General features: G+C 42.8%; 1 protein-coding gene across 1 annotated transcript in view; it reads right to left on the minus strand.

Annotated features, from left to right (window-relative positions):
• Positions 1 to 11,983, minus strand: part of BMP2K (BMP2 inducible kinase) — a 159,400-nt gene that overhangs the window by 105,758 nt on the left and 41,659 nt on the right. The window contains exon 2 of the mRNA XM_019516737.1: positions 6,683 to 6,801. Within this exon, the coding sequence (XP_019372282.1) occupies positions 6,683 to 6,760 (78 nt within the window). The 5' untranslated portion in view covers positions 6,761 to 6,801. The remainder of the gene's footprint in view (positions 1 to 6,682; positions 6,802 to 11,983) is intronic.

Consider the following 11,983-nt stretch of genomic DNA (forward strand, 5'->3'; position numbering starts at 1 on the left):
TGGGGGGGGGGGGGAAGGAATGAGTTCTTAAGTAGTTTATTAATAAAGTCAAGCAAGCTGGTACCTCACACATACTTCTAATGGTGCATCTAAAGCAGCAACTTCATGATGGTGTTCACATGACAACATATTTGACAATCAAGCCATCTTAGCAGACTCAGTGGAAACACCAAGGACTGCATGGAGAAAAAGATGCAATTACCCAAGAAGAGGTTTAGACATATCTACACTGCCTGCCCAGGGTAAGCCTGTGATGCCAGAGCTTATGCCAAATAGGTATACAAGTCTGATTCCTACTGCTGCCGAGTTTGACACATTTCATATGCACTAGGTTCATTTGTATTCTTTAAGAACAATTCCCAATATGAGCAACTAAGCAACTTTTTATTCATGATACACTGCAAATACTTATGGACAAATACTCTGATACCAAAAAAGCACAAGCTAAAAACTGAAAATTCAGACAACTTGAATTTTGTGTATGACACAGCTCATACCTGTTGAGCCAGCTTCAAGTTATCCCCAAATGAGAAATGTGTTACAAAGTTTTTTTTTTGTTTGTTTGTTTGTTTTTACTTGGAACTTGAATGACTGACTGGAAATTGTTAACAATATTGTCTTCCTTTTCACCACTACAGATAGGGTTTCTGGCTAGATGCAAACTAGGCAAACCTCCTCTAGACCATGGGTGGTCAATCTGTGACATGGGCAGTTTTGTGTAGCACACAGCAAATCAGGAAGGGGGTACAGAGTACACAGCAACAGATTAAACAGGGAGAATAGGGCAGGAAGCAGAGAACATTAGGAAAAGGGAGGGGATTAGAGTGCCTCTTAAAGTAATCTGTGGTATGCCTGCCAAGAAGGTTAGCACCACTTCTCTAGACAACAACTGAAATCATATAATAGAATATGCTAAAAATTTAGAGTTGCTCAAGTAGGGAGAGTTAAAAAAAGTCAAGAAACAGATGAGGAGAACTGAGTTAGTTTTCTATACCATTATAGTTAAAATTTCATTTTTGTCCTCTCTGCTAGAGTATATGTACAGATGTAATTATTAAATTATAGCAGTAGCCCCAAACATGCCTCCCTGCTGTTCTAGAAAGTCTTATCTACCTTCAATAGATTATGAAAAACTGAACTAAATGCCAACTATGTAAAACGTGAAGTCAAATGCAGAAATCAACCCAAACCCTGTCTGTATGACAGCATTCATAATCATACTTTTCAAGGCAAGCATTACATATTTGTCTTTCCAAAGTTCTGTCAGTCTTTCCTTTGAAGAGGTAAAACTATGAGAGCTTTTTTTCTAGAGCATGAATATCCCAGCCATATTAGCCTTCATTTAGTGCCAGAAACATGTCGTTCTAAATAGAGGTACTGAGTTCTACCTTCATTGTTTCACACTGGAACCTGATCCAGGAGCCATTTAACAGGATCCAATGAGCCTATGACACTGTTTCTCTCTTCTACTTAGAGGCCAAAAATATTTTGTGCCCTCTTTCATATCTGAAAGCATTTCCCTATGTAAACTGATTGGAGCCCTTGTCCTGCAGCTTAATTTCTGGATACAAGACATTTAAATTTTAGCATGCTATTTGTCATTCAAATCCCCCATATTGGAACAGTCTAGCATGTCTTTAACTACAAAGAAATACCAATAGTGTCTGACAAAATTTAGGTTTCAAACAGGACCCTGACATGTACCCAGAAAAGAGTGACATATGTTTACATAAAACTGAATGTACCACATAAGATTCAATATCTGTTATTTTCTTTTGCATGTTTAAAGGGTGGATCTGTTCAAGACTTTACTACATCTTAGCAGTAGATACATTATAATTTCTTTCTACATATGTTAAAGCTTTATTGCTAACACAGATTAGGGTGTTTTCTGCGTATCAGAATGGCTTTGTGGGTTCCAATCAGTACTGCTATTACAGACAACGAGATCTGCACAGCTTAGCTAGTATAGCCTCCTGTATTAAGACATACAGCATTTTAAATTGAGTTTACAGCATGAGTAGAAAAAATGTTTGGGAACTGAACCTCTTTGATACAGAAATAGAAACTGTGGAGATACAAGGTGCCACTTTCAGATTAGGACACAAACATTGTCCTAATATAAATGTTAGATAGACTATCAATTGCTGCAGAAACTGGGATTTTGATACCAAGAGAACAGAGAGTCTGTGATGTCCATCTTGCATAGCTCACAACATGAGAAAGCTTACATGATATACAAGTATTACAATTCTGCTGGAGAATCACCATTCTCTTAGTAGAAAACAGAAGTTTGCATGTTATTTCTCCTGGCCAGTGGCAAATTTTATCCCAATTTGGAAAAGGCGCGCGCGCACACACACACACTCTGTGTACACACACACACACACACACACACACAGCAGGGATGGGAGCTTACAGTGTTCTTTAGTCTGCTCAGCTCCCAGATACCATGAGCCAGGAGGAAGGATCAGTGCCACAAGCCTGCAGCCCACCTCATATTAGAGTCCTCAATTTGAAGGGCAAACATGTACTTTATTGCACTGCTCCCACCAGGCACTGAGTGGAGGGAGCAGCGCCACAAGTCCCCTTCCCTCTCCCCAGTGTGAGCAGCTGGCAGGGGGCTTTGCCACACTGCTCCCCTCATCCCTTGGACTAGTCCAGAAGAGGACGAGAGCAGCCACTGCTTTCTGCCTCATCTCAAAACCAGGCAGTTCCAGGGGCTTTACTAGCACTCTCTGGCTCCCCCTTGCTTCCTGATGGATGATGGAGGCAGGGTTCCAAAGCCCAGGAACTGGGTTCAGGAAAGCTGTCCCCAAACCTGGTTCCTGGCCCCCAGACTTCAAATACTGCCGCTGCTGTTCAGATGGACAGTTGGAAGAGGAATTGCAAAGCCTGAGGGTTGGGAATCAGGCTCAGGGAAGCTGTCCCCAGACCTGGTTCCCAGCCCCTGGGCTTCAAATGCCACTCCCAGGGTCCTGGTGGAGAGTGGGGATGGGGATTGCAAAACTATGGGGACCAAGGAAGCTCTCTCTTGCAGGGTAGCTATTTCCCAGTACACAGCCCTGTGGGCTTTAAATGCCAGTTATGCCACTCAACTGGGCAGCACGCACTGCAATTCAAAAGCCAGGGAACTGGGACACAGTTAGGGAAGCTGTCCTTGTCCTTGCTTCCCTGCAACTCCAGCTTTAAAATCACACCAATCTGGACCGCACATAAGGTGATCTAAAACTTGGGGGGATGCCTGCTGATGACTTGTCCTCTCCTCTGCTTGGGAAAGGGACAAGTCGTCAAGTAATGGGCTCCACTAAGGGGGCAAGGGTGGCATACAGAACAGCCCTTTAGTACCACATGCCTAGAGCGCACATGTGCTCCAGCTCTTGAGCTATTGTTCTACCAGTAAGAATTTCAGAGAACTCCCAGAAAGGGAATATTTCCCCCAGGAGGAACTGAATTGAATGTAGTTTCTATCAGGAGAGCAGCAATTCCAGTAAAAGTGTAACACCTATATGTAGCCCTGATTTAAAAACCAAGAAAATATATATACTCTATCTTCAAGAGTCAGTTACCAAGGATTTTAACCCAAGCCTAAGAATTTCCCGAGATTTTCACCTAACTCTTCATTCACTGAATATTTCACTCTTTTTAACATAATGCAGCATTCGCCTTCCAGAGAGAAGGATTGAGAAAAGTCTTACCACAGGAGTACTTGCTGGGAACTAAACGCAATTTAATTTTTCTTTTTAAAATTAAAATCAAATAGATTTTTAAAACAAAAAGTAAATTCAAATACTTAAAACTGTGACACAATGTCAAGGCCTCAACTTACTACGATCTATTAAAATCATTAAACAAACTATTCAAATGGTATAGATTTGGTATATTTGCTACCAAACTGTAAAGAAAGTATATCCTGTGAATTGGAAGCCACTGGCTTAGCATGTTCAACTGAAATTTACTGACGTGCTAAACGAGGTTGACAGCAGTAGCTTCTTTTGCAGGTAAAAAAGAAATATTTTCTTCTGTTCAGTTTTGTCTACAAATTCAGTTCAAAGTACAAAAACTCTTCGGGAACTGAAAAAGCAGGAAAGTTAGTTTTATTCTTCTAATCAAAAGCTAAGTTTTAGAAAATAAAAGCTATTCATTCTAAATCCTGAATGCCCAGAAACAATTAATTTCATCGACAACAACCCTTCCTCAAACAGAAGTTTTAAATCCACAACATTTTAATATTTTCTTATGCATCCACCACATTTAAGTTTTTCTAAAACATTTTAAAATGCAGTTTTCATTTTTAACTAGTCTCCACCCAAATATATTTTGATACCATACTATAGTTTTAAAAAAAAAATCTAGTCCAGTGGTTCTCAACCTCATTAGACTTAAGGCATATCAGAAAGTGTCAACTCTTAGCTTTCACTCATTATGGAAAAATAACAGAGCAAATCTTCTGTTGCGCACCCTTGCTGAGAATCACTGGACTTAGTCAACATAAGAGCAAAGTATCTCTCTAGCAAAAAAAGAAAAAAGTAAAACATAAGAACCCAAACAAAATGTATGTTAAGCTATATAACTGCTTAAAATAAATGCACCTAGATACAGTATATCCTACTGGTGAGCAAACGTAATGCTAAGTTTTAATGAGAACCAACTTTTCTTTAGGAAAAAAGAATTAAGTACAAACGTACAGAGGATTTTAAATGAGATTATTTTATAGAGGCTCACCAATACATTGATCCCGTACTGGATTGGCACCAATGATTATGAGGAAAATTGAGAGTATCGGCAATTGGCTTTTTTTTTTTTGTCTGATGTGGCTGATAAATGCCACGTGCATGCGTGCAGCCTCAGCACAGCAAGCAGGCAGCCAGGAGCACAGCACGGCAGTGTGGAGAGCAGCCAGGTCCAGCTAGTAAGTCTGTTATGGAGAAAGGGGCAGGGGGGACTCATACCGTTGTACACACCCCAGGAGGGCATGGGGGGCATGTGCCCCCAGGTCTGCATGCAGGGCAGGCTGCTGCTGTAGGCTGGAGCCAGAGCTCTTCCTAGCGGGGTGGGGTTGAGCCAGGCTGTGCTCAGGGCAGGCAGCAGTGGCGCTGGAGTGGGGGGAGAGGGGCTGCAGCTACCCCAAATTCGCTGCAGCACACCCCCCCCATGCCTTCCTCAGCTGCATGAAGGGCACATGCCCCCCACACCTTCCCAGGGTGCATGCAGCTGCAGGAGCCATCCCCCTCCCTATGTCCCCCCAGATGATCTGTGGCTCCATCCTGTGCCCCACTGGGCAGCACTTGCCCTGCTCCTGCCCCATCCCCAGTACCAGCCCCACTCCCTCCCTCCAGTGTCCTCGGTCTGCCCCCCCCTCAAGCCTTCCCTCCCCCCTCAGACTTACCAGCTGGACGCCACTATCCATGCTGTGGGGCTGCATATCAGACTGGTATCGGCCATTATGGCTCATTAAAAATTGGCCATCAGTATTAGCCCAAAACATCTGTATCGGTGCACCCCTAGTTTCTTACTTGGCAGTTTTAATCAATCCACCCTGTTTAACAAACACAACACATACCCTGCTTTTCCTCACTGCTTACACACCCCATCCGTAGAACCCATTCGTTGCAGTGGCATGAGGGCAGCAGAATGCAGTTCTGCCCCAGCTCCAGACCATGCTGTCACCAATGCAAGACCCCAGCCCCAGAGCAGCTCCTTGCCCAGCCCAGACCTGTGCCCTGCCAGCACCACTCAGTCTCCACAGAGACCCTGGGAACACAGGGCAGTCAGAGCCCCACACTCACAGCCCTGCCACTCCAGGGGTCTCCAAGGAACCGGCTGGAGTGACACAGGCAGGGGCTGCTAAGAAATGGAGTCCACCACAGACCTTATCCAGCCTGTGGGCCAGACTTTGCTCACCCCTGCCCTATACCAGTGGTCTCCAAACTTTTTTGATCATGCACCCCATCAGTAAAAAATTTTTGAGCATGCACCCCCAATATATATATATATTTATATAAATATACATCTAAATAGAAGTTCTAATATTTTCTTCCCGCACCCCAATGGATTGTCTTGTGCCCCCCTGGGGTGCGCACACCCTACTTTGGAGACCACTGCTCTAGACAATGGAAGTGAACCTTTCTGGCAGGTGTACCACACCTTAGCCCTGCACCCTTCACATGCCATTCTAATCCCTTTCTCTTATCCCATTTGCTGCTAAACCTTTGGCTCCCCACCCTGCAACTCCCTGACCAACGTGCTGCTCCACTTTCTGCTCCATACCTATCTGCCACTATGCTGCCTGTTCCCTCCCCAGTATGCTATGTGTTCTAGAACAGAGGTGGGCTACCTGCAGCATGTGGAGCTTTTGGATCCAAGAAGCACCAGAGGCAGTGAACAGGTCCTGGCATGAGCTCACCTGCCTCTAACCAGAACTGAGTCATTCCAAGCCACAGTGTCAAAAGGTTGCCAACTGCTGCTCTAGAAAACATACGTACCCTTGCAATTCACTTCAAATACCTTTTCAAATTCACTTCCAGCAAACAAGCCAATAGTGCCACAACAGTGAATCAGATCATTTTAAAGATTGTATGGAGAAAAGTAGTTTAAAAAAAAAAATACATTGTATCTACTGCATATATATTAATTAATGAAGGAGTTAATTCCCTCAGGATATAGTTAGTGCTTTGCTTACCATAATTGTAATTTCTCTTCTGCAGATGTTGAGATCAGGCACATTATTAACATACATTCGTTTCAATGCGCAACGCATTCCACCATGGGTCCTCGCTAAGAACACTGTGGAAAAGCCACCTGCAGGAAAAAAATGTAAAAGTTACCTACAAAAGAGATTACTTTAAATTTTCAATTTGCCTATGAAACACATCAAGTCATGATAAAAAGACATTTTAGTATGTATTTTAGTTTTTTAAATTGCCCAAGTAGTTGTTGACAGTTTGTTCTTATAACTAGGATTGCCTTTTTTCATTAAAGGTATAAAGCTATTATAGTGTTAAAGTTGTTGGTTGAAAATTCCATATTAACAGTGGACTTTATCATCTCCTATAAAGCTGTATTTATTGGTACTAACAGATAGCCAATGTAGATAGATACTGTTTCCAGGAGGTTTAGTCTGGAATAAAAAGTGTGCATTTATTTGTCTTTAATTCTTCCACATTTTATTCACAGTTTCTAAAGTTCTGTATAGGAAGTTACAAAAGACAAACTGCAGGAAAAACAGTGAGAAGAACTATATATTTGGTAACCATGAAAAAAAGTTGCAATCTGGAAGAAAAAAAAAAAAACCTAAACTGAATAGATGACATGGAGCATAAACTGAAATGCAATCTGTTTTTACTGTATCCACTGGTCCTCCAGACAACGCTCAACTATACAGACCTGAAAATGAAACAACTCCCTTCACAACTCAAATCAAAAGCACACATTTAAAGCAACACTAGGCATATAAAATAGCCCATTTTAGTTTTAAGTAAGCATATATCAGTGTTCCTGCTATTTCTTGGGATTTTTTAATTTTAGTTTCTTCTTTTACCCTTCTCGTGATATAAAGCAAGACAAAATAAAAATAAGGAAGAGTGAAACTTATTCCCAAATAAGCCCCACAAAACTTTAAGCTTTATAGTAATCTTAGGTGTTAGCTGTAACTCTTGTAGATAGTTTTAAAAAAAATGGATTTTAACCAAAAATTGGTATTCAAATAGATGGATGGAGTTTCAAAGCATACATACATAAATCTTTCCCACACATGGAAATTTATACATAACAGTGTACACATTTAAAGCAATTAAACAGTGCTAACCGTAATTCACTACAATGTGACCATGAGCCCGAACATTCAGTTGGGAATTTTTACTCCACTACGCAGAAAATAAAATAAAGGCCATATTTATTTATATTAATTGATGTTTTGGGGGGCAAGGGGAGGGGGGAATGGAAGGGCTAATTAGTGATAGATATTTTGCCTCCTTAAAAAAAAATGGGTGTTAAAAATTACTGTGCTACAATTTGGAAATGAATCCACAACTTACAATATGTAATTAAATCAACTAACTGAAAAAAAAAACCTTGTGTGCTTATTAGCATGTGTGCATAAGTGGCAAGAGGCTAAATTTTAATAAAATTTTCATAAACACTTCTGTCATTCCAAATGAAATTCAATGTTGGAAAAAAGGGGGGGGGGGACATTTTAAACACACTAACTGAATTTTAATATATGAACCAAAACACCTTTTTTTGGTGAAAACTTAAAATTAAGTTCCTAAATACAGGATTTTCCAAAGCAGTTAAGTGACCTGAGAACACAAGTCCCATTAAATTTCAAACTGCAAACCCTTATTGAATATAGATTTCTCAACTTCTTAATTTGTGGAAGGTTAACCTAACAAAAACTGGCAGGTTATCAAAAAAGGTCTCATGGTAAAGATGTTAGTGCCCAGACCTTGCCTTTTTTGTTATATATAAGCATGTTAAGCGACTTAGTAAAAAAAAAAAAAAATCTATGAAAAAAATCTAACATCTATTTTGTCCTATTTTTTTCAGTCTTCAAATGCTAAAGAACTAAATGGCGCACAATGCAAATTGTGAATTTGAATTGTGAATCTGAATTTGAATTTTTTTAAAATGCATTTTGAGCACCCAAAGTGGGAGTGAACTGGAAATAACTGAAGATGTGAATGAAGACTTGGATAATTATTCCTTTGGCCATTAGGTGGCAATATGATCTAGTTTTTAAAACATGGGACAGTCCGAAGCAGGAGCTGGTGGCAGAAATTTGGGGAGCCTGGTACATCCTGGTTGAGCAATTTCCATTTTGCAAACAGGAAATAGATCATATAGATCATATTTCTACTTTATTTACATGCATTACTTGCAATTATTTTACTTATTGTATTTTAATGTCCATTAAGAAAAAAAATCATCATGGGAGGGGTGGAGAAGGACAGAGGAGGAGGACAAGGAAGGGGCAAAGTTGGGGGCCAGTACAACTGCACCCCCCTTCCTCCTCTTTAACAGGCCCTGATCAGGAGACCCAAATTCTCCTTTCAACTTGATTCTCCCTCACATCTGATTCAAGATTTCTGTGATAGAGGCTTCTGCAGAATAAAATTAGTATCATCAAAAAAGAATTTTAGCAAATATGAATGGGGGACCTCCATGACTTAGATTGTGCTGATCAGTATCCAACCATATTTTTTAGGACAACAGAAATGTTGAGACATGGTGATTTCCTCATTTCAAACTGCTTACTTGGACACCTTCATCAAGAATATGAACCACAACCAAGACCCTAAGACCCTGCAACTTCAGTGATACAATCATCCCACTGAAATCAGTGGAACTACTCAGGTGAATAACCTCTCCTCTGTTGGTGGGATCTGGTCTTATTTCAAATTTTCTTTAACCCCCAAGCTTTCCTGAAAATATTTATTAAAACTTCACTACTAAAAAATACTACTATGCTAAAAGAACAGGAAAAAACCTGACCAAAAATTCCCTTTCCCCCATATAGTGCCTGAGAATAGCCTGGAGGTAACCTCTATTTGCCTTGCTCAAAGATAAAAAAAAAAAATCATAGCCTGAACAATACTAAAAATTCCTCAAGCGGGCCATGAGCTGGTATGCAGTTTGGACTTAAACAAAAACAAAACCTTACACTACTGCTGAACCACAAAAAATGAACTCAGAAAACCCACTGATAGAGTAACAGAGCATGCTATGCAGAAGAAATACTCTCCAAACCAGACCCCAACTTTTGGCTGTTTTGAAGTTTAGCATAATACAAAACTAATTTTTTTTCCTCACTTCTTCCAGTCTCCTAAATACATAAGACATGCACCATATTTACTGAAATCCAAGATATAGCTTCCCCCGCCCCATTCAAGGTGGGGGGAGGGGAGCCCCTTATCTTAGATCTGAGGTACAAGGCAGAGATAGGGGACAGGTGGCTGCTGAGGCTCTGGCTCTCACCCAGGCTTGGAGCTGCAGCTACTGCCTGCTTGCCTCCTCCAGTTACCTCTATCCTGCCCCCACCAGCTTTGTAGCCCCCTCCTCCCCACCCCCGGCTCCCTTGCCCTCAGTTGTGGCTCCATCTTCACTCTGGCCCAGGGCACAGAGCATATAATGGCTCCAGCCCCTGCCTGACCACAAAGCAGCAGCGGCTCAGGCCCTGGCCCTGCTCTCCTCACAACCACAAATTCTGCTGCCTGGCTGGTAAGGACCACAGCCATCATGCACTCTATGCCCCAGGCTGAAGTGCAACCAGAGCCAGAGCCTCAACAGAGTAAAACAGTAGACAGAGGGAAGGAGGGTAGCAAGTGGCAAGGGAAGCACAGGCACCAGGAGTGCACGTGGTGGGGGTAGAAGTGCCAGCGGGTAAAGGGACATGATTAATCCACCACTGCTGCTTACCTCCCTGCTGCTGCCTTCCCCACCGCAGCGGTAGGGGGATGAATTTAAGATAACCTTCCAGTAATTAGATTCTAGACAACGAAAATTGTAAGAAATTCATAAATTTTCCATACCTAGAATCTAATTATTAGGGGGCTTTCTTAAATTCAAAGTCATCTTGGATTTGATTATCAACATTTCCTTAATGGAGGAGGAATGTCTAAATACTTGTACCCACATGCAAAGAGTTTAGATCAATGATTCTCAACCAGGGTGCCAAAGCACCCAGGAATGCCATAAGATTGTTTGAAGAGTGCCCTGAAATGTGAGAAAATAAGCAGCTAAGTGCAAGCTCAGGCTCTTCCCTGCCTAGCTACTCACCTGCCCATACTGCCCAGCCCCTTTACAAGAAGATAAGAAAGCGCTGTAAAAATAAAGTTAGTTTTTGAAATAGGGTGATGCTCAATTCACAAACGTTCTGTAGGGTACCTTGAGTCTAAAAAGTTTGAGAACCACTGGTTTAGATGCTTGCTAAAATAGAACTCTCCACTCTTAGAGGACATAAAAGAAAGCTAGATTCCCCAGGAAAAAAAGTAAAATTGTTCCGTAGTGTAGCAAACAATTATTTTCACCACGTGCCCAGTTATGGAATGCCCATTTGCCACTAATTCTCTTGTAAATATGAACTTTGAACAATACCTGTTCTCATTTCAAAGGTAATTGCAATGCTATGACCTTCTAAAGTAACAGGAATGGGGAGGGAGTATAGCACTATTATCCCTAGGGGTGCACGGATAAAGATTTTTTGGGCCGATACCAATGACCAATTATTAACCAGCCATATCAGCTGAGACTGATCTGATTGCCAGTATGCAGCCCTGCAGCTCACAGAGCAGCATTCTGTGGGGGGAAGGGGCATGGGGGCACAGATCAAGGCCCCCAAGGTGAGGGAGGGAAAGGAACTGAGGCAGGAGTGGGCGCTGGCCACCCAGGGCACAGTGCAGTGTTGGACAGAGCTGCAGGCAGCTCATTCAGGGGGCGTGGGGAGGGGGTAGAGTGAAAGTGCTCCCAGCCTCTGCATTCACCCCTGGGGGGGCATGTCCTCCCCGCCCAAATTTGTGCACAGGGCAAGTGTGGGTTGCCTGCTGCAGGCTCAGGGGCTGCACTAGCCTCTTTGCAGCAGGGGCTGAGCCAGGGCTGTGCTCTGGATGAGCAGCATCAGCAGCACTGGCACCAGGAGGGGAGTTACAGGGTGTGCTACAGCCACCCGAAAATTTGCTGTAGCCTCCCCCATAGGCCTCCTTCCCAGTGCTGCCACCGCCCACTCCATGAACAGCCCCGACCCAGGACCCCCCCCAGCTGGAAAGAGCCCGGTGCAGCCCCTGGCCCCAGGCCCACAGTGGGCAGCCCACCCTTGCCCCACATACAAATGCAGGGTGCCCATATCCCCCATGCTTCCCCAGGGGTGCATGCAGCAGCAAAGAGATGCTTCCCCTCCCCACCTCACCTCCCCAGACAAGCAACCCACAGCTCCATCCTGAGTCCTGCCCCCTACCCCTGCCCCACTCCCTCATCTGCCCCCCATATG

The sequence above is a fragment of the Gavialis gangeticus genome, unplaced genomic scaffold (assembly GCF_001723915.1).
Source record: "Gavialis gangeticus isolate Ggan-Ray unplaced genomic scaffold, GavGan_comp1, whole genome shotgun sequence".
NCBI classification, from domain to species: Eukaryota; Metazoa; Chordata; order Crocodylia; family Gavialidae; genus Gavialis; species Gavialis gangeticus.